At 48.1% G+C, this 22682-nt stretch overlaps 1 protein-coding gene and 1 long non-coding RNA gene across 3 annotated transcripts in view; one reads left to right on the top strand and one right to left on the bottom strand.

Annotated features, from left to right (window-relative positions):
• Nucleotides 1-22682, top strand: part of ACVR2B (activin A receptor type 2B) — a 100133-nt gene that overhangs the window by 64908 nt on the left and 12543 nt on the right. The window contains exons 2-8 of one of the 2 annotated variants that reach the window (XM_048062319.2): nt 7358-7565; nt 11296-11405; nt 12755-12906; nt 14220-14381; nt 15462-15605; nt 16447-16595; nt 20870-20984. In XM_048062319.2, the coding sequence (XP_047918276.1) occupies nt 7358-7565; nt 11296-11405; nt 12755-12906; nt 14220-14381; nt 15462-15605; nt 16447-16595; nt 20870-20984 (1040 nt within the window). The remainder of the gene's footprint in view (nt 1-7357; nt 7566-11295; nt 11406-12754; nt 12907-14219; nt 14382-15461; nt 15606-16446; nt 16596-20869; nt 20985-22682) is intronic. The other variant, XM_048062320.2, reaches the window with a different exon arrangement.
• Nucleotides 9486-21807, bottom strand: LOC125182611 (uncharacterized). Its single transcript, XR_007162702.2, has 3 exons — nt 21291-21807; nt 19503-19701; nt 9486-9597 (listed from the first exon to the last, which is right to left on the bottom strand). It is a non-coding gene; the product is annotated as an uncharacterized lncRNA (long non-coding RNA).

Raw genomic sequence — 22682 nt, 5'->3', positions numbered from 1 at the left:
TTGTTTTTATCCTCCTGTGGGCAGTGGAGGAGTGTGTGCGTGTCTATGTTAAAAAAAAAAAAAAAGGAAAAAAGAGAAAAGAAATTGGGCCTTTTTGTGTGTTATTACTAATCCAGTTTGAGCGCTGCTGTCCAAATTGCCTCGTTTGTGACCCCGAGTGCATTTAAACATGAACTGCAGAAGCACCATGGCATTAAATGCTTCTGATTGATCTCCCTGATGGCTTTATTAAAGAACTAAAACCTTTTTTGGGGAGACAGAAACAGTTAGCAATGCAAAGGGAGAAATCTAATTACATTTTGGCTTTGTCTTTAACCGAAATGGTACAAAATAGGATTTTTCTAATGGCTAACTAAAATGATCTCTTCTTTAGATAAAATATAGGAACAACCAGCTGAGTTCAAGTAAAAAAAAAAAAATGCACTGCTTCCAAAAATTGATTAACTGCTGGCAACATTTCTGTCCTGCTGCACGCCAGTCCAGCCGCTGACCTGGCCAAACCTCCTTGGATCCCTCTGCCTGGCCGGAGAAATGATTTACAAAGCCTTTTTCTGCCCGATCCTTCCCTTTGGGCCAAGAGATTAATCTCACCGGCCACGCGCGTGTGCGTGCGCGCTCCGTATTTCACTGAGTCCTTTTTCTACCCACCCTATTTGACTTAAAATGCCAGGGAAATCATTCAGAGGGATTAAATCTTTATTGCATCCTTTCCCCCGGTCGGTGGTAATGACTTAAATCGTGCTCCTTCTATTTTACAAAACAGGTTTAACTGGCAGTTTGGGGGGAAATTGTAATAAAGATCTAATTCTTTTAAATAATTTCCTTGTTATCTTTTAACAGACTTAAGCCCAAGTTAAAAAAGAGATATATGGGGAGGGGATTGCTACACAGATGTCCGTGGAAGCTGTGAAGCGTGAGTCATGGTGTGAATATAGAAGCCCTGAGTTGTCATCCCTGGTGAGCAGGGAGGATGTATTTCTTAATATTAAAGTTCCTTTTTTAATTTTAAAAGAAAATGACTTAAAGCCTCCTGTCCTTTTGAGACTGGTTGTCAATGGCATCATTGCAGGTTACCATGGCAATAGATGCTGAGATAATAGATTAACAGCCATTGATTGACTAGAAAACTTGGAGCTCTTTTATCGTGGGATATGCCAAATCTATTGACAGAAAACAGAATTCAAAGTAATATCCTCCCTTGGCGTTATGTTCTCAGTGCTGCATGGGCTGCTTTTACCTGAGCCGGCTCGAGAGCCAAAACGTTTTGAAATAGTTGATTTTTTACCAGGATTTTTAATTAGCCAAGGCACTGCCCTGGAGGATCTCCCACACCCAGCTGCCTGGAAGGGCTGAGCCTGGGGCTTGCGCCTGGGTGTCCGTGGGCACGGGGCTGGGCTGCCAGCCCCGGGGTCCCCAGGGGCACAGCGAAATTTTGGCTTGTTTCTGGTACGTGGGGCCTCGCCGTGTCAAAGCTTTGGTGAAAGAGCGGGGGATACGAGCAGCGAGTCTTTAAATCCTCACGCACGGTTACATACTTAACCACAGATGTCATCGCTGGTTTGATGCTTTGCCTAAAAACGTATTTAGACCTATTATTTAAGGACGGCAGGAATGAAATCACTGCGCTCGGGGAATACGCGCTGGAGCACCACATACTAATTGTGGATTCGTTATAGGCTCTGCGGAGATGCAACTGGGTGGTCTCTCTAGAGCAACGTTTTCCAAACTTTTCCAGTTGCAAGCTTCTCCTGGCTTTGTTTCGTGATCTGAAACGCTAGCAACAACAACTGGAGTTCCTTTAAATTCCAGACTTGCGTGAAACTTTAGGGCTGGTGTCTGGGGCAGGGAGAGCTGGGGGCAGCAGCCCTATTTCGTTGCCTTTCCCTCCCGCACCCAATGCCTCCTGGTGTGCTCTACACCTGCTCATATCGTTGTTTCCCCAACCAAATGTTGTCCCTGTGCCAAAAGGCAGCCCTGGTGGCTGGGTGAGCATCCCCATGGGTGCTGAGCAAGGGCCAGGGGCGTGCGTGTGCCCGCGCTGCAGTGGCTTGCCCTGGAGGATGCTGTGCGGCCAGGTGAACGCCCAGCACCCTCACAGTCCCCAGCCTGCCCAAACCATGCCGTGAGTTGAGGGATAGCTCTTGGAAACAAAACCAAACCTCAAACAAAGGGCCCGACTTTCATAATCACACATGCAAGAATGCATCCGCAGTTGCTTAATTGCTACATGCAATTACCCTCCAAATTAGAGGGCAATTACCCCAATTCGGTGTACAATCTCTGTCATTTTATATTATAAAATTACATGTACAAATAGCTATATAGGGACATAACTAAGTGTTTGCAAATAACTTCAGTTGCATACACAGTTTCATGTATAAAGCCCGGTGGTTTTGACAGTTAGGCAAACAGACTGTCTGGGAAATCACTCCGTGTTTATGCAGACTATTTTGACACATCCCATCTTCTCGTATATACTTTCATTTTAGGTTTTAAAAAGGGGGCAGGCAGAGATAAGGAGCTGAGATTTATAGCAGCCTTCAGCCTTGGGGAAGATATTCCCTGTGTATCTAATTATGAGTTAGGAGCCCAGCAACTGCTAACACCTAGACCTGGCGCTGCTACACAGGATCCTGGCTATAATTTAGCGGCTGTCGGATAATGACACAGCCCCGTTGATCTGTCGGCCGCTCCAAATGAGGAGAGCAGAGCCTGAGTCTCAGATCAACAGCAAGGTCCCAAGGCTGAGGTCCTGCGGGTCAGGAGGACCCTGTTTAATGAGCTCCCCGTGCGCCTGGCGGCTCCCAGGTGCAGGAGTGGTCCTCCCGCGTCGCACGGTGCCTCGGCTCCTCTTCCATCATTACCTGCCTCGGATGGATGCTTGGGGGCCTTGCTCGGCAAAACCCTGGTGATGCTCCGCTCATTTGGAGCAGAAAATCCACCTGAGGGAATCAGGCTGATGACAGCTTTTCGGCTGAATTTGGGTGCTGGTGGGTGGGCTCCCTCTGTCCTCGTAGTGTTGGGGCGCTGGGTGTTGTTTGGGCTGGGTGGTGCTTTGAGGATGTTTGTGCATGGCTTCTGTTCGAGGAAGGCTGGGGAGAAGCCGTGCTGCATCGTCCCCGAAGCTCCAGCTTGGTGCAGCAGGGTGCCAGAAACCAAGTCGCTGGTGCAAAGCCTTAATTCTTCGTTATTCTTCGATTTCAAGCAGGACTCGAGATTTTATTCACTGCATGGGTGTTTGTAGGTTGTGGTGTTAAAACCAGTCGGTGCTGCTGTGCACAAAGAGAAGCCCGTGTTCCAAGCCAAGCCTTGTTGCATCGGGTGTGCACGGGTGGAAGGAGAAGAGTGCTTCCCTTGCCCTTTTTGGGGCAAAACCCTCTGATTCCTGCAGCTTGAAGCAAGCAGCGGGGCACGGCTCAGTTGCACCTCTCCCACCCGCAGCAGCTTCCAGCCTGGCATTTCTTGCAGACCTAATGGGGATTTGGGGAACTGGGTATGTGTCCGTGACAGAAGGGGGGAACAGGAGGCAGCAAGACCTTCTCGCCTTGAAGAAGCAGGAGCAGAGGTTTCCTCCTCTTACTCCCCCTCCAAGGGACAAATCCCATTTTTAACCCTTCTCTCCCTCCATTGCAAGGGGGTTTTAACACAGCGAATGCAGATAAGGCAGCCAGCTGCAAACTTTGCTCTCTGCCTGATCCATCCCAGAGCAAGGTGGGAGGGTTTCCTGATGAGCTGAAGCAGTGGGCACATCAACAACCACTCCTGGAGCTGTGTCCTTCATGCTGAGACCTTCTCAGGCACAAGCAGAAGGGTTTCCTGCAGCTCCGGGCACCCAGCAGGCTGGGGATGCTCACCAAGGGGCTTTTTAAGAAGATCTGAAAGCATGTAGCAAACACACGGGACTTTTAAAGCATCTCCCGAAGGTGAGCATCCTTGAGTGCGGTGTTAAGGGAAACGTATGTGTATTTAGTCATCCATCCCAAACTTTGTACGTGCTTTTGTTCAACTTTGATAGGGGGAAAAAACTGCGAAAGGCCGTTTTCTTGGCGCGGTTGCTGTTTGCAGAGTTCGCTTTGCGTGTTTGCAAGCAGATCGTACTCTTAATCTGAAACTTGTTCCAGAAAAGACAACTGTCTTGGGGGAAGGGAGCCTGGGCTGAGCTCAGGATTTAGCAGGCTGAAGTTTCTCTTTTCAAAGCACAGCAGAAACCTCAAATCTCCCCACAGCTTTGTGCATTGCATCGGCCCTCGGCGCAGGTGGAGAAAGCGGAGGCTGCCCAATATTGCTTGAGGTTACAGACAGCGGTAGCTGAGCTGGGATTAGATTTTGGGGCTGCTTCCCAGCCAAATGGTTCATTAAATCTCCTCCTTTCTGGGAGATTTGGCTGGGGGAGGGAGAGGAAATTTCCATCTAGTGCAGAAGCAGGATTTGGGTTGGGCTGATGGGAAAGATATTACAAAATGGGATTCGAGGAGTGGACCACAAGGTAACAGTGAGTATCAGCTGGAAGCCATGTTAAGTATTACAATGATGCTAAGATATTTACCCATTCCTTTATAAATAAAAAGACATCAACCCCTCTGCACACGAGGCGATGCTCCCTCGCTTTCCTGCTGATTTAACTCTTATTTAGCAAAAACGCTTAATCTGCCCTAACAAAGCACAGCATAAGTAGCAGCAGAACAAATATCAAGGCTTTAACAAGGAGTGTCAATATTGACACTGTTCCGTGTTGAGGGATATTGGTAGGTTGTTTTTATTATAGTAAGCAACTTGTCAGAGGAAAACTCAGATGGAGCTTTGCAAGTGCCGATAAAACCTGCAGGTGCTATTGAAATTGAGCTCTTGTTCGTGTGTGCTTTGAATATAATTTCCAGTTCCTGAAGTCAGCTTTATGACTTGCTCGTACCCCTCCTCCCTTCCAGTCTCTCCCACGATGAAGATGAAACATTCTTCCCAAAAAAGAGTTATTGAAGAATCGAACACCTCTTCAAAATGCAAAGAGATCTTCCTAGTCCGATGGGTTTGCTAAGTACCACAAGAATTACCCATTGCTGAGGTTAGGTGTGTCAGTACCGGGAGCAGGCTGGGCACATCACCCCCAGCCCACGCAGCCACCGTGGTCACACTTCTTGTGGTCAGTCTTCTTGTGGTCAGTCTTCTTGTGGTCACACTTCTGCTGTGTACCAGGTAATCTTTTCTCGGGTGACAAGTGATAGGACGTGAGGAAACGGTCTCAAATTGCACCAGGAGAGGTTTAGATTGGACATCAGGAAGAATTTCTTGATGGAAAGGGTGGTTAGGCACTGGAACGGGCTGCCTAGGGAGGTGGTGCAGTCCCCATCCCTGGAGGTGTTAAGAGACATGGACGTGGCACTAAGGGATGTGGTTTGGTGTCAGGACTCGGTAGGTCAGGTTGATGGTTGGACTTGATGATCTCGAAGATCTTCTCCAAGCTTCAGGGTGCTGTGACGCTGTGCACTCCTTACCTGCTGCCTGTGGCCAGCAGAAGGCTGCATCAATAGCTTGATTGCCATCTCCAGCTCAAGTGCCGTCTCCTGAGTGCACTGTGCACTGCACAACTGGAAGCTGATGCTGGTGACAGTCTGGAGATGTGGGGGCTTCAGGAGCTGCAGGCTGTGGGAAGGTAGTTCAGGCTCCCTCCTTGTTCACATGGGACCAGTCCTTTAATCTTCATACTTTAGCTTTTCAGGTGGGAGCAGTGCTGCCTTCTCCAGCTCAGAGTGGTGAGTGTGCTTACATTGGCGGCGGATGGGTGTTCAGATGGGCTAAGTGCGATGTTACAAAGAGTGTCCAAGGCCAGGAGCTGATGTCTGTGCCTGGCTGGGTGTTTTCTCTGCCAGCTCTAAACCACTCACTGCTCCGTGTCTCCTGAAAGCTGAATTGAATCACCTTTTAGAGACCTTTCAGAAGTGGCTGCTTTGCCTTGTGGAGCAGGAATCACAGATGAAGTTGCATTTAGATCATCCAGACGTGGCCCTGACCACCTTAAACCCAACATTAAAAGTTGCACACACGGCCTTGGGAGAAGGCAGAGTCATAAAAACACTGCAAAATTTTCCTGCCAGAAGCGTAGTTCAGTGTTTTGCAAAGCTCTGGCTATTCTGGGAGCACAGCACTTTCATTTCACCATCCTGTGGGACCCATTCATGTGTTTTACCCAATTGTCCGCACAGTTTATTGGGATACCTACATTTTTTTTGTGATTGCGATCCATCAGTGTAACAGCCCGGTCTGACCTTGCCTTGGTTGGGTGATCCCAAGGGCAGATGGCTGCAGAACATCTCAGGATTCAGAAAGCCACGCGCTTCGTGGTGCTATTTCTGGCTATCTGCTTACATCTCGTGTGTTTGGTTTCCTTCTTTCCTCTCGTTTTAAACAAATCATCAAAATGCCGTGATGCAGAGTATTTCCAAATGAAGAGAGGATTTCTAAGGTTTAAGACAAAATATGTCACGTGCAGATATCACCATGTCCTTGCTTAACTCCTTTTTTAAACTGATGTATCTATAATTGTGTTTCTGCTGTGCGGTCTGATGGCCGTGGAGGAATTGCTTCACTTTAGGGGCTGCAAGAACTCCTTGGTTCTTTGATACGAGGTTGTGATGTAGTAAAAAGACAGGCTCTCCATAGAGAGCCCTTGGTTTGTGGTGGCCAGAGGTCTGTGTGGGGTGACCAAAGTTGTTCGGGGAGTGGAGTTGCTTTTGCCGAGGGTCTTGCTCGGGTGGAGAGGTGGCATGAAATAAATACATGGCATTTAGCATGAGGAGGCTTAGCGAAATAAGCCTGAAATGGGATCTAAGTGAGGACTTGGTACCGGTCTGGCCCTCCTCTGCAGGATGAATATTCTCTATTCCCAGTTATGTCCTACCCACATAATAAACCCTTTATTTTTACATGGTGTTTCCTGAAATAGTGGTGGAGAGGGAGGCTGTAACTACCTTGTGTGACAGCCCTGCATGTGGCAAGCAGCACCCTAGGAGGTTCTCTTTCCTAAACAGGCCTTCAGTGGTTAAAAAATACTGGGCATGGGTTGCTGTGTGCCTCCCTGTGCTAGGGACCTGTGGTTGAGGCACTGGCCAGAGGGGACCTGGGGGATCTGTGCTGGGCTCTTGACTTCACTGCAGGCTCCTGGTGTGAGCCGAGGCCAACCTGATCTCTGCTCTCCACCTCAAATTGGCAAAGGAGAACACGCCATGCTGAAGCTCGTGTCTATGACAAGCATTGTTCGATACCAACGCGTGCGTCACCCAAACCAAAGCCCCGTGGAGATGCGCCTCCCGAGATCTGTGAATGATTTTGCTTGAACGTGCTTGGGCTTTGACTTTTGCTGCAGGACCAGGCCACGGGGAGGCGGAGACGAGGGAATGCATTTACTACAACGCCAACTGGGAGCTGGAGAAGACCAACCAGAGCGGCGTGGAGCGCTGCGAGGGGGAGAAGGACAAGCGGCTCCACTGCTACGCCTCCTGGAGAAACAACTCGGGCTCTATCGAGCTGGTGAAGAAAGGCTGCTGGTTAGACGACTTCAACTGTTACGACAGGTAATAGCCTAACTGGTTTCTCTGAAGGCAGGTTTAATTGTTGCTCTAAGTGCAAAAGCTTGTGATTTCTGCATCGAGGAAAAGAAAGCAAGTCCAAGTCAATTGGCCCATTCATCCCCAGTAATTACCTCTGTTGCTAATGCAGCTCTCAAAATTGTCACTTTAGTTTCTAAATAGAGGCTGCAAAATGCACTTTAAGTTTTTTTGTTGTGTGGTGTTTTTTTTTTTTTTTTTTCTCCTTTCCCTTAGCAAAGCTTTGATAATTCTGGCATGCTTTGAAAAACGTGTCCTGTACCATCAAACGAAGAGCAATATGTTCTTCCAAGAGCATTTGGCGATACAAAGGAAAACTTGGAATCATTTGGAGCTCTCTAGAAGAAAAAAAAACAAACAAAAAAAAAACCCAAACAGATATCTGGGGGTGTTTAGAGGTTGAGATATTCTGGCATTTGTGATGTTGCAAAAAGTTTGACTGTTCTTCGGCTGAGCGAAGAGATGGGCTGGGAGAAAGAGTGGGACAGCAAAAGTAAAGCTCATGTTTGCGTGTTGCTGCCTGTAGCGAGCTGAAAAGCAGAGCAGCTTTGTAGTACGAAGGCTCCGGCCTCATTAAATATCTGGGAGAATAAGCTAGTCTTTTCTCATTTCCCTTAATGCAATTCTACAGAGGGGAAAATAACTCCAGCTAAAGAAAACAGCCCTCTGAAGTTTCCCAGTTCAAAAGGACAATGCTCAGTAGTTCTGAGCTCAGGCAGCGTTTCTGTTAGAAGCGAGAACAAAACAACAAGCACCAACCAAACAAAGCCCAGCCCTATCAATAAGCAGTATCAGAATACAGAATTCAAGGATTTCCCTTGGTATCACAGCAGCATAAGCTGCTGTCACCTTTGTGCAATCACAGCATCGTTTTTGTAGCTTCTGATTCCAAAGGTTTTAGGACACCAGGTCCTAAGCTGTGGGCTTTAGCTGGGACCAGCTTTGTCCGATGGCTGGAAGTTTTCCTTAGTCATTGCACGGTGTCCCTGGTTTTGTGCCTATTGTCTTGGCATGTCCCAGCTGTGAGTTAGTTCCTCATCTTCCTTCTCTTATTAGCGCTAGGCTTGCTTTCCTACCACACCTATTCCCTTGCCAGTTGCATGGTTGGGCTCTGTATAAAATTAACTTTTTATTTTTAACTGATAAATCAATCCTTCTCGGCCCATTAGTCTTTTTAATGCCAATCCTTCTGAGAACAGAAGGTCACGCCAGTTCCCTACTTCCAAGCAGAAGTGTTTACTGTAAACAGATTTCTCCTTTCAGTGCCTGCTCTCGTACACAGTGACACTTGTATTGTCACTGAGAGTCTCCGCGCAGGGATGTAGTGCTTCTTAATCTTTGTCATAACGTGTTGCTTCGTTACAATGGTTAAAAGTTTCCAGGGCTCCTCACAAGCCTTTTCTCAGCCCTGGGGTTGAGCATCCATTATCCTGCAGCCCGATTCTTCAAAGTCGCAGTTCAGGGCAGAGCTAAAAGATGTTCTGAGAATTAGCAAACAGTGCAAGTGTTGAAAGCAGCATTTGAAATAAAGGTTAACTTTAATTAAATAAGGGCTGTTTAAATCGAGTCTTTTTTTTTTTTTTTGTTCCCTTGAGTGCCCTCTTCAGTCTTTCATGCAGGTAGCGTCGCATCCCATGATGGCAAAAACAGCTTAAAAGATGATTTTTGCAATCAGCGGTGCTGTGTTGTTGCCCTTCCCTTCTTCATCTGCGGCACCTTTGTGCAGGATGCTGAGCTCCTGGGTGCTGAGCTCCTTGGGCGATGCACCTGGAGCTCCCTGCAGTGTCCCCTGCACGCAGGACATGGCCCTGCTGTGTCCTCCTGCAGCATCTCTGGGCTCAGCACATCAGCAGCACTTGGTGTTACAAGACAGGCTTGTAACTGTGTCACAGGAAGGTGACAACTGCAGGACAGCAACAGTCGGGATGCTGAGGATGAGGGCTCCTTCCTCTGCTCTTTATATTAAGGAAACCAGAACGCGGCACACGTGCATTGAAGGCTGTAGAGAAAGGGGACTGGTTAAAAATCAACCGGGTGCTATTTGTTTATTTACACAGCCCCACCGGAGAGGTCGTGCTCACATTCCCTTGAAGAGCACGTGAACTGCCTCGAAACGTGCTCTCGCTGCCATAGAAAAATGTGTCATTCTCTCCCACTATATCATTTTTAATATTTGCTAAGTATAACATGTCAGATGTACCTGGATGGCTGCCCTGAGCGCGCACCAACTGAAAGACAGGGATAATGAATTGCAGATGTGGAGCAGGCTGTTTTCACTCATTAGCTTGATTTCTTAACCAACAGATTTAGCAAAGGATGTGTTTGCTATTGAAGACTCCAATACCGATGCTTTTAAATCCAAATGGCTTGTTATCTGATTTCAAGGAAAAGCATCTGGAAGCATTGCTTAACTTGTTGAAATATCTGTGTCCATTTGAATAACTCAAATAGCTGCTTTCTTCTTTGAAGTTGAAAAAGAAAAAGCCCCCCAAACCAACCAAGTGCTTCCCAGCTGAGGCCTGGCATGAGGCATTTCAGCTAAAGCTGCCTTTTTTTTTTTTCCCCGAAAGGAATAAAGTCCTGACAACTACCCTGCATGACGATTTAAGAGAGCCGTTTCCATCCTCCTCGTGGCATTAAGTCAGTGATACCACGGAAAGGGAGGCTTGGCATGGGTTCATAAATGAGTATTAATGTCAAACACATATGATTGTTTTGCTACTTCCTCCGAGTGGTTGAAGGAAGGAAGTTATGCATATAATTTAGCTGGTCTTCAGGAAATAGTTTGATACAGCTCTCTGCAGAGAGCAGCTCTGCAAGCGGAATAACTAAAAGCAGAGGGCAACACCGCGAAAAGTGGCAGGGAAGGTAAGTGGGTATTTAAGAAACAGAAAGAAAGAACTGCTGGAGCCCTGCAGAAATCATCTCTTCTGCATTGATCTGTGGGAGAGGGAGGATGGGGGGAAGTGGAGTTGCTCTGGCACGTGGAAGCCCCCTCACGCCTTGCAAAACGGGGAGGGAAACAGCACCAAGAAGGCTGCCTTGATAAAGGGGAAATTAGAAACGCGAGGGCTGCAACCTGAATTCCTTAAAGGCTTTCGTACAGGTATGGGATTTTTTTAAAGGGGAAGGAGATGGCACTTGAAGATAAAACTCAAAAAAAACCCAACAAACTTCCAGCCTCCCTCCTGCCTTCAGCAATCAGAGGCACTGCAGGTGTCTTGCGGCGCGTACAGTTAGGGATGCTAACGCCTGTGAGAGCAGTCTTAGCACAGCCCTCTTCATACGAGCTTTATGGCACAAGCTTTAATTGCACGCTCAAACACCTCTCTCCCCTGGCAGCATAGGTACAGGCTGCAGGAGAGGCACGACTCAGGATGCGAGGCACCTCTCCGTTGTTTTTCTGCTTCTCATTCACTTAGCGGAGCCTGCTGTTATTTATTATTCACCATCTAATGCCTTCAGTACATATGGAAGCATTTGTTTCCTTTATGGCCTTTTCAAGGGTCCTTGCTATCCACTGGGGTATGTGAGTGCCGGGTTTCCTGTAAGCAGAGCCTGCCAGGCTGTGCCGGCAGGACAAGGCATGTGGAGAAGACGATTTTGCAGGATGTCTGCATTTGCTCCCAAAGACACGAGTTGGCTGACGTTGTTTTTCTCTTCCCTTTGCTGGTGTGCGTGTCCCTCCCTGACGCAGGCAGGAGTGTGTAGCCACAGAAGAAAACCCTCAAGTCTTTTTCTGCTGCTGCGAGGGCAACTATTGCAACGAGAAGTTCACCCACTTGCCTGAAGTAACCGGCCCAGAAGGTGAGTGACTGCTGTGGATGAGGAACTGGGGGGTCTCTTTGCCTTGACCCAGTTTGTGATGACTTTGGGTTGCTGGATGCTGAGCACAAAAATGCATCTGACAGGACACAAATTGTCATTTGCCTACAAACTTCCCAAATCCTTCTGCTAAGGTTCTTTAAGAACAGTTTTTTAATGTCATTTAACTCTGGATAAAGTGTGTTGTACCAACACCTCGTCCATCACTAGTGAGGGTAGGGTTTTCTTGGTGGTGGATGTTCACAGTGGGCTCTTACAAGCTCTGAAGGAAGAGGTCAGTGTAACTTACACAAGGGGGATCAAGACTCAATCTCTTAAAGGCATTTTGACACCTACTTCTTAGATTTTCATTTCACAAGACTCCAAAAACCTCGGGCATCCAGAGTTTTTGCTTTTTATTGGCTGAAAGGCGGTGTTGTGTTGGTCTGAGGATTAAAAGGGAATGGGTGTGAGGTTTTGGATGTACTTCAAGGAAAAAAAAAGTCATAGTCGGTCCTGCTTTAGAGGCTAATAGAAAAGTGCTGGTTCTTTTTGCCGTAGGCTCACATTCAAGTATCATTCAATAAAAATTATTAAAGCAGGTGTATCTTTTCCGTAAGATGATTTCTTTTGCTATCAACTACCTGCATTTACTGAGATGTTCCCAGAGACCATTATCAGATTTTCCTGGGCTTTCCTGTTAGGTTTTTAATTGTTTACATGGTTTTTATTATCTCCTGTTATTAATGTACCCGTAGCAACCTAGTAGCAAATATTCTTTCTCTCACAGTTTTTTTGTTTAATTTGGCAAGTCTTGCTATTTTTTCCTTCCCTGTCTCCAACATAGCAACATGGCTCCATTTAGTATTCCCATTGTTTGTGTCTCAACTGCACTGATGTAATTTGGAACAAGAACTACTGTGGGAATAGTGCATTTGATTGTGGCTCCTGCAGCACTTTACTGAAAACTGACGTCTTGTCAATCACTGCACAAGGCAAAGCAACTCCGTGAGGGGTTTTGTGCTCTGCTCGATTCATATCTTCGGAGGGGTTAAGAGAAGGAAATTTTCGGCCTTTATGTATCCCAGTAAGAATGCCCATCTTAAATAAAGGTCAGAGGGAAGCTCATTCTGCAAAGTGTGCTTTGGACCACTGGACTGTTGGTAATAGCAGTATGGAAAAGAGTAAATGTTGGAGCCTTGTGAATGGATGTGATGAGGCATGCCACTAAGCCTTGTTGACTTAGAAGCAGAAGAAAGGACAGTATTTGGTTATGTCTGGACAGGTAGCTCACGGCATGGTTACGCTTCTAAAGGGTCCTTCCCCATGTTCTCCTTGATCTTTCCTCACAGTCATATACGAGCCGCCGCCACCAACGCCCTCTCTGCTCAACATCCTGGTGTACTCTCTGCTCCCCATTGCTGTCCTGTCAATGGCCATCCTTTTGGCCTTCTGGATGTATCGGCACCGCAAGCCCCCCTACGGGCACGTCGACATCAATGAGGTGAGGAGAAATTTCTGGCTTCTCCAAGTCGTTTCCCTCTGTTTGTACATTATGGAAGGCACAGAGGCTGCTCAGTGCATATACAATACCGACTGGTTCGGGTTGGAAGGGACCTCAAAGCGCACCCAGTGCCAACCCCTGCCATGGGCAGGGACCCCTCCCACCAGCCCAGTCTGCCCCCAGCCCCATCCAGCCTGGCCTTGGGCACTGCCAGGGGTGGGGCACCCACAGCTCCTCTGGGCAACCCATTCCAGTGCCTCACCACCCTTATCATGAACAATTTCATCATTTTTCTTCAAATTTCACACTTTTCAGGTGGCCTAACTTTTCTTCTCCATCTTTATGAGGTTAGCGCTACAGTCGGCCCCATGACAGTGTTAGCACCCCCTGTGAGGCTGGTGGGTTTAGACTGGGTTATCACCATTTCCAAAATTCCTAAGGGATGGGGTTACACAACCCTGCTTGGTGGCTACCCTTCCTCCAAAACCGTCAAACCCATTGCCTAATTTCAGCCAACTTTGCGGAGGAGTGGAGATTGTAGAGATTAGAAAGTCCCTATCAGTTTTATGGGGTGAGAGGAGATGTTTTTTCCCTGTTGAAACTCAGTTTTTATGAGCCACCAGTGAATGCATGCAGGAGGTCATCCTCACAGCCCAAAGCCATCGAGAACTGGTCTTTGCTGGCTCTGCTGTGCCCTGAGCCTTCTGGTTTCTTCTGAAGGGGCCAGCAGCTTTCTCTGCCATCTTCCTCTGCCCTGTACAGACCATGCTGGGAGCCTTTCAAAGCTGAAAGTAGATAGGACAGAGCTCCATTGCCACATGTCGGGGCTGCATTGTTCTCCCGACAGATACTATCTTTATAATGCTGACAGACCTGTTTACTGCCCATTGCTAGGGCTATGGGAAGCACTCCTAATTAACTGCAAAGCAGTTGGAGGTTTTAGGTGTATTTTGCCGTTGGGTCACAAAGGTGAAAAAGTTCCTACTTTTGGCAGGAGGTAGCCTTGAGGTCATCAGTGTTTTACAGCCCAAAATAGCCATTGCTTTGAAAACACTGGAGAATTCAGGTTTTGCCAGAGGATGACAGGCAGTGGTTTGACACACAGAGTGACACTTGAAGGCATAGGTTGTTATATATGTTCTGTACAAATACCCTGCAAAGCAAAATAGGGAATTTAGTGCTGCTCTTGCTGTGAAGAGCACATCTCAATAATTTGGATTAGATAACAGGCCCCTTCTTCACTTCTCTTTCCCCACACACAGCCTCTCCATTCCTCCCCCTTTGTTCCACAGTCTCACTTCAACTTGCGACAGTGTTTTTCTCTTGTGCAGGACCCCGGCCCACCACCTCCTTCTCCCCTGGTTGGCCTAAAACCTCTGCAGCTCTTGGAGATCAAGGCAAGGGGACGCTTTGGCTGCGTGTGGAAGGCTCAGCTGATGAACGACTACGTGGCAGTGAAAATCTTCCCTATTCAGGTGAGAAGGGCATCACCTTCAGGGCTCACTTGCAGAGCTGTCTGCCAGTGCTGAGACACTCCGAGTGCCTGTGGAGGTATTTTCGAGACCATTACAAAGATGTATTTGGGCTCTTCTGCTGGGGGAAAGAGTTCAAGGACCCTCCCTCCCCTATACTTTTCTCTGTTACCTCATTACCGAATGCTTCCTGCAGTAGCTGTTGCTGCAAGAAGGGCAAACAAGCACATTTTGAAATCCACGGGATCACTGCAAATGGCCGTGTTGTTAAAAGCCGGTCTGCAATGCCCGAAGTGCACAAAGGACCAAATCCCTGGCTTTGTGTGTCCTGCCCTGGCGCACAAATCCTAAACCCAGACCCCAACCTAGCAAACAATTTTCAGCTTACAGAGAGAGGCACAGCCCTGGTACTGTGCAAGCTCACAGCACTGCAGCGTGTCTCTCAGCTCACGTCTTCCACTCCAGGAAACCTTTGAATGCTCCTGACTTGACTCTCTAGGAATGGTAAATGGAAAGAGTAGAGCAATCAAAAGTCAAATGAGAGAAGAATGACTGAAACGCCTTTGTGCTCCTCTGCTACCTCCTTATTCGTTAATTTTTTCTCCCTGTATTTGTTGTCATAGCGTTGCTAAAGGAGATTTGCACATCTTCTGTCCATGCCAGCTGTGACCTACTAGTAAATATTCAATAGAGCCTAGATTAGATTTTGCAGTCGTAACAATTACGGCTACAATGCAGATCTGGGTGCTGCATGCACAGGCTTTATCTCTGCCTTCTTTCTTCGGAAATCTTGGGAAATGTTATTTCTCAGTGAGGTTGGGCAGGGGGGTGGAATCCAAACCCAAATATGCGCTTTAGGAATAGCCGAGGATAATTTTGGAGAAGGGAGACCAAGAACAGCAACTTCCATTCTTCCTCCAGCACCCACCCTTTAGAAAAACACCCTCATTTTGAAGGGATGCATCACATCCTCACGCTGGAGAATGGTGTTAAGAGGAACATGAGCAGCTCTGACTGAGCTGAAGGAGCTGTTTGCTTTAAAGGGAAGAGTGATCTTTGATGGTGCATTTCTCCCTGCTTTAGGATAAGCAATCTTGGCAGAGCGAGAGGGAGATTTTCAATACTCCTGGCATGAAGCATGAAAACCTTTTGCAATTTATCGCAGCAGAGAAAAGAGGGACAAACCTAGAGACAGAGCTCTGGCTGATCACAGCTTTCCACGACAAGGTAACGTATCGTTGCACATACATTCAGGGGAGGCAGAGGGCTGGCTGGGCGTGAAGCAGCAGCATTTGGTGTCTAATATTCTCCCAGAAGCTCCCCCTTGGTCCAGTTAGTCTGCCACTGGTGGTTGTGGAGGGCTGCTCCTGCTCCTCTTCTTCAAAGGCCCTTCCTTTAGCTTTCAAGGTTTTCTTGCACAAACACACAATGAAGAAAGGTGGGAGCTGGGGAGAGAGAGGTGGTACAAAAGGCCATGGCTCCTGTATGCCGTGGTTGCCGTCTCATAGCACACGTAGATCCCAACCCAGCCCTTGCAGATAGGCTTTGTGTTTGCTTTAGAAGCTCGGGGCGTACCTCCTCTTTCACGGATTGCTTTAGTTATCAAACATGACTAATACTTAAAATAAAACAAACATGCACAAATCGGGGTTGAGCCAGCAGCATTATCCCTCTGTTTAATTCAAGGCCTACTGAGTCAATCATTTCCACCACCAGCTGATACCATGCAACATCTTCTTGCATGCAAGGTTCTCCGCTTTCCTAAGCTGTACGACTTGCTCTGTTTTGAGACCATTTTTTCCCTTCCTTCCCTCCCCTGGCAGGCAAGTAGACTTGGGGCTTGTTTTGGAGATCAGACACTTTCTGTGCTGTCAAGGGCTCAGAACTCATAAATGCTTCTGGTTTTTATTTCTCCTTCATTTTCACTTTTGCTAGTGATATTTTTCCCTCTCAAATGAAGGTTCACGTTTCTCAAGCACTGACGAAAACCATTTTCTAAACTGATGAATTTGCACATCTGTCCGTAGCAGAGGCTGTGGTTAAGAACATGCGATGTCCTGTTTTATAGGGGTCTCTTACGGATTACCTGAAGGGCAACATCATCAGTTGGAATGAGCTCTGCCATGTCGCAGAAACCATGGCCCGTGGCTTGTCCTACCTACATGAAGATGTCCCTTGGTGCAAGGGTGAAGGGCACAAACCTGCTATAGCACACAGGTATGGCATCTTTTGTGAACGCTTTTCAAGTTCCCTGTTGAGATACTCGCAACCTCTTTGAAATGATGCTGTCAAACAGAGGAGGAGATTGTGCTTTTGGAAAGTAAATGCCTTTTAGCCCCCAAAATCCTGTGCTAAGAGAAGAATTCTTTCACCTGCATCTGAAATGGCAAAGAGCAGGTAATCAGCACCTTGTTTGTGAAGCAATATGTGTGCTTGGTGGTGGTTTATGGCAAATGTCTGAAGGGCAGGCGCTTCCCTCTGCCCTCAGCTCTTCTCTTGATGTGTATGAGGAAGGGGAACCTGGTTGCTGGAGAACCTCTCTTGGCAGGGATTGTGCTTGATGAGTTACATTATAATCCATGTATTTGTATGGCTACCTGAAGGTTTGGACCGTATTCTTCCCTACGTGTGTTAGGCTGATAACTCCACTGTATGTCTTCCCACGGAGCTTTTGAGTGTTTGGTTTTGATGAGAAAAATGTAGAAATGTAGAAAATAGCTACTATTTATTTTTCACGGTAGTTTTATGGTGCCCAAATCTTGCCAGGGTGCTTATGAGAGACAGCAGAGGAAGGGCGCTGTGCCTCCAACACCTCCCTGCCCACATGTGGGGGCAGCAGGAATCCCAAATGAAGGGGGTGAAACCATCCTGGTTGCAGCAATGCTTGTTTTAGCCCTTGCCCATCCCTGCAGTCCCACGTCCCTTGCCCTGGCCTAAAACCTCGTAGATTCACAGAATGGTTTGGGTTGGAAGGGACCTTAAAGATCATCCATTTCCAACCCCCTCACTACCGAGTTGTTCGCCAGCAGCATGGCAGGAGGGGGAGCTTTCCCGAAGGGATTTGTGAGGGTTGTGTGGCTGCGGGCGGTAATCCACAGCCGTGCTCCCCCGCTGCTCTTCATCGAGGAGAGACTTAAACCCTGTGCCCAGCTGCAGCGATCTGCATCCAACCTAATGGGGCCGTCTTCCTATACGGCAAGATGATCTCTGTTTTTAAAAGGATGTCCCGGCCCCCGTGGGCCCCCCCGAACCTTAAAGTTGGTGGGAGCTGGGGTCTGGTGAAAGAGCCTGCAGCTGCCTTTGTGCTGCTCCTGGGGCTGACCCCGTGGCCCTGACATTTGTCCCCATGAAAATAAAGGCTGCGGTGTATGCATGAAAATTCCTGAGGGTGGGGAGCAGAGAAAAGCTACAGAAAGGCTTTAAAGCAACAGATCGTGCTCATTAGTGTCCCCATCCATTTAATAAATGATAAAAGATGGAGAGCGTGCCACTCGGGTGAACTGAATACATTCCTATAGAAGCGGGATTTCAGGACACAGTGGATTTTCCTCAGATTACCCCATTCTTTTCTTTTGTACTGCAAACAAACAAACAGTGCTGAATACTTTTTAAAGCTGGGGCGTCACCGAACGGGTTAACACGATGCGTGCGAAGATGCTGGAAGGCCAGGTTAGGACTCCCTGAGTCGCTGCTCTGCAGACTTTGAGCAAACTCCTAGGACAGTGGCCCCAGCACAGCAGGATGGAGGTTATGGGATCGCTCGTCGGTGCTAAAGTGCCCCCACGTGGAAGCTGAAAATAAAATCTCTGGTGTCTAAATCAGGTTAACGCACCGACCACTTGTTGTCCGCTCGCTCCCTTGTTCCCTGATTTCAAGGATGACACTGGAAAGGGTATTTTCTCCTTTTCAGGCCACTTTTTTTACTAGCAACTATTTTAGGGTCCTTACTAATGGTGTTGGTGGGAATTCTCTTGGGTGTGTGTTGAATCAAGCCTTTCTCCCAGTCCTGGGTATGTTTGCATTGAGTTCACTCTTGCCATCTCAGGGTGTTTGTGGAAGGAAGGAAAAACGGGGAAGTTTATAGAGATATGGGGGAAAAAAGGAAGCACAAAAAGAAATCCCTGCCTTCCATGTGTAGGTGTAGCAGGTAGCTGTCGCATGCCCCAAGGGCGGTGTGGGTGGACAGCAGCAGCAAGCACCCATGCAATGATCCTGCTTTACATTTCACTTCACCTGGGAAAGGTGTGGCTCAGGCAGAGTGCTGCACAATTTCTGTTCGGTCCCAGCTGAGCCACTGCTTTGTGAAATCTCGTGCACAATCTGTACCGTCCTGGAGGGTGTAATCCCCTAATGCTGACCGAGCAAAGTCATTTATCTGTGTCATTGGGCGATGGCTGCTTTCTAAGCCTGTGGGCAAAGTGCTATAGCCTGGAAGCAGCCAGTCTCTAAGACGGCAAGTAGTAGGTTAGGGGTGTTTTCAGGTGTAACAGAGATGTGCAAATGTTTTGCAGGCTCTACAAGACTGCCCTGTGTCCCTGGAAACCCTGTGGCCACAGCAGGCAGATTTCTGCTGGGGGTCCCTGCCTGTATTCCTCTCTCAAGCTTCACAGCTGTAAGGGAATAACCCACTTCCCCCGTGCTAATCCCCGAGCCAGCAATGCCCATCGTGCTGCAGATAGCTTGCTGTGTTGCTGCGCTCTGGCCAAACCTTCTGATGTTTTAAGCTAAGAATCAGGGTCGGGTGACACAGGATGAGTTTTGCACGTGATGCTTTCTCCAAGGCCACAGGCAGCAGCTCTTTTCTCTGGTCCAGCAGTTTCTCTCTTCCCAAGGAATTTTGACAGGTCGCTCTAGCGCGGAACAATTGTATCTGCCCTCATTAATTATTTTGCGCAGGCCTGCAATGTCCTGCAATCAGCAGGGTCACTGAGTGAATTGATGATAGGGAAATTATAATGCTGAGCATACAGGACAATTGCCATCTGCTGTCTAAGGTCTGTAATTTAATTATATTGCCAAACATTCCTTTTCAGATGAAAATGCGGGAAGCCCAGGGAACGAGGCTGGGCTGGTTAGTCATCTCGGTGCCATCCAACCCCCCCTCCCCGCTTCCTGCAGACTCACCTGAGCTGCCCCGAAACAGCAGTGCTGCAGCACAGGGCTGACCCAAATGTCCCCTTGAAGTCATCTTCAAGCGCAGTGCCATCCTCTCCGCTGCAAAGGCTGACACCCACTGGTCGGCTGCGTGGGCTGATCCCGGCAGCTCGTCTCCGTGGGGGCTCACCCCCTCTCCTGCTTGCTTTCCAACCAGGGGAAGTCAGTCCTGCAATTAAAGCAGAAGTGTAATAGAAGACTGTGGCTGATTCCCAAGGAAGGCTCGGTCCTGGTTTTCTCTGTTTTAATGACACGTGGGAATAGCTGAAATCTGCATCAGGGGCTGTTCATATTAGATATTAGGAAAAACTTTACTGAGAGGGTAGTTAGACACTGCAACAGGCTTCCTAGCGAGGTGGTTGATGCTTCGTGCCTGTCAGTGTTTAGGAGACATTTGGATAATGCACGTGCTGATGTGTTTTAGCTTTGGGTTAGCCCCAAAGTAGTCTGACAGTTGGACTTGGTGATCTTGGTAGGTCTCTTCCAACTGGAACTGTTCTGTTCTGTTCTGTTCTATTCTATTCTATTCTATTCTAAATGGGATAAATATGTAGCCCTTTCTTTCTTCCTTTGATACCTCTTGGAGGGGATGGGAGGGATACGGAGTTATCTGGTGGTGCAAAGGCCTACACAGGCTGTGGGTGGGAAACTCATTATCTGGATTTTATTTTGCTGGTAATTTCCTCAGAACTTCTGCAGCGTGCCTGTCCTGAAGCTGTGCTTTCTCTCCTTCCTTTGCCCCGCTGCTTGTCCCTGTGCCCTGCTTCCCCTCTGGGCAGGGAGAGGAGGTGGCACTGCCACATGGCTGGGCAGCGCATCGAGGTCTGATCGCACTCCCCCGGTACCCAGGGCTTGAGGATGCTCAGGGTTATGTGCCCGAAACATGCTGTAAAGCACCCTCCTGCCAAGCGTGAGCTCCTGCAGAGAGCAGGGCTGGAGACCTTCACACCATGTGAGCACAGCGCTGAGCGAAACTGTTTGCCAGCACCCCCATGACACCGCTGCTGTGCCACCCTCAGTCACCTCTGTTTCCAGCAGGTGATGGCAGTCAACAAAAGCACCCAAGAAATGCGTGGTCGGGGTCAGGGTGGCAGCAGGGACCTCAGCACCTTCCCTGGGTTAGGTCTGGTCCCAGCCCAGCAGCACGGGGCTGCCTGGTGGCATCTCACGGACACCCAGCAGCAGGGAGCAGCTGAATTTGCCAGCTGGGGAAGGAAGGAAGGAGCTGATGCCACCCAGGGCTGCTAAACGTAGAGGTTACAAAGTGGTGTGTTGCTCTGTGATTCAGACCCGTGCTGTAATAAACCCTCCTAAACTCGCTTCTTGGCTCTCTCTAGGGACTTCAAGAGTAAAAACGTCTTGCTGAAGAACGACTTGACGGCAGTGCTGGCCGATTTTGGTCTAGCTGTACGGTTTGAACCTGGAAAACCTCCAGGGGACACTCATGGACAGGTAATCTTTATCTTTAAAAATAACATTGTAAAAAGTCAGCTTCTCGTGTGTGGAGGCGGTTTGTGCAGATGCAGACTGGAGGCAGGGAGATTACGGGAATGTTTTCCTCTTCCTTGTGTAATTCATATGGGGGAAAGCACCTTTTTTTTCCCCTTTAGCATGACCCTGGAGAGTGAGACCTAAGGGGAACGGGAGCAGCATGCAACCCTGAGCCCAGCCGCAGCTCTCAGCCCCTGGCCCTTTGTGATGGGAACCCACCCCTACATGCTGGTGCAAACATGACATCTCCCCTGTCCCCTCACGCACCTTTTCCTTGCAGTGTCGCTTCTGTGCATTTAATTTCCTCCAATACAGGCACTTTCTGTACAAGTAGAGGTGCAATCTGTCCTGGCCCTGGTGGCAAGCGACTTCTCCCTTCAAACACGGGACGTGATGACTCTTTTATTGCCTCGGTATTAAACATTAACACTCCTAAAACTGTAGAGTTGTTTTCAAGAATTCAGCCAGGCTCGCTGCCAGGGTGACCTTTCGCAATGGTGAACTTTGCGTGCTGGCTTTGCGCTGTGTGAACAATTTCCTGCGTTTTGATCAGTTTTGGATTTTCCACCGGTGAGCTGCAGCGAGTGGCCCCTCACCGTGTCTCTGGGCAGGGGTGCAGCAAGGGCAGCTGTTCCTCCGGGCACCTCCTGGGTTTTAGGAATGCGTGTCTCCAATGCCATCTCCCTTTTTACCCTTACCTCAGGTTAGCTCCTCACAGCTTTCCTCATTTTTGCCACCTTTCTTTGGATTTTTCCAGCATTTCCCATGCTTTCTCACATCTACGTTTCCCCTTCTGCCCAATTCCTCAGGTTGCAGTAAAATCAGATGAGAAACCCCTAAAGAAAAATATTAAAAACTGTTTCAGCTCCCATATTAAAAAGGTGCTTTTCACCTTGCTGTGCTCTCCTCTCTCCTACATCATGGGCTACGATTCTGCCCCATACATAGCCATAAATATCTGAGAAGTTTTGTATGGCTCTGCCTGGGCTGAACGCACCCAGGCGTGCTATGTGGTGGGGAAAGGAAGTTTTTTCCAAACCAGACCCTGGTAAGTCATGGCAGGGGGGATTTGTGCTTTTACCATTCCTGCGGATGATTTTATCCAGGGCTCTGAAACCAACACCTTTTCCTACCATTTCAGGATACATTGATTTTACTCTTCTTTTTTTTTTTTTTTTTTCTTTTCTTTTTCTTTTTTCTTTTCTTTTCTTTTTTCTTTTTCCATATGTATTTTTAGAGAAAGGGAATTGAACTTTCACCGGCTGCAATAACCAAGTCTTGACCTCGGGGTGTTGTGTGTGTCTCCAAAGGCAGCATTTTCTCCTCCAGCATGTGCTGCTGGAGCAAGATGCAGTGGGATGCAAAGGATTTCATCCCCACTCGCTGTGCCTCGCTGCATCTGAATTAGACCTATAGCGTACGCTGAATGTATACGACACATATAGCCATGCTCTTTGGCTTTTTCCTTCAGGTAGCTTATCTAGGCTCAAGTGAGCTTAATGAGAATCGGTGTCAGAAGAAACAGCTCCCTTTTGGTTGTCTTTCGAGCGAGGTGCAAATTTGGCAGAAGTAGCCTTAAGGCTAATGAAAGCAGCTGTCATTCATCTCTGACCAACGGAGGCTGACGGACCCAACTGGAATTTAACTCGAGCTGTTTCT

This window comes from Anser cygnoides, chromosome 2 (genome assembly GCF_040182565.1).
Source record: "Anser cygnoides isolate HZ-2024a breed goose chromosome 2, Taihu_goose_T2T_genome, whole genome shotgun sequence".
Taxonomy (NCBI): Eukaryota; Metazoa; Chordata; class Aves; order Anseriformes; family Anatidae; genus Anser; species Anser cygnoides.
Note: the sequence above shows the minus strand (reverse complement) of the source record. Positions and strands in the feature narration are given on the sequence as shown.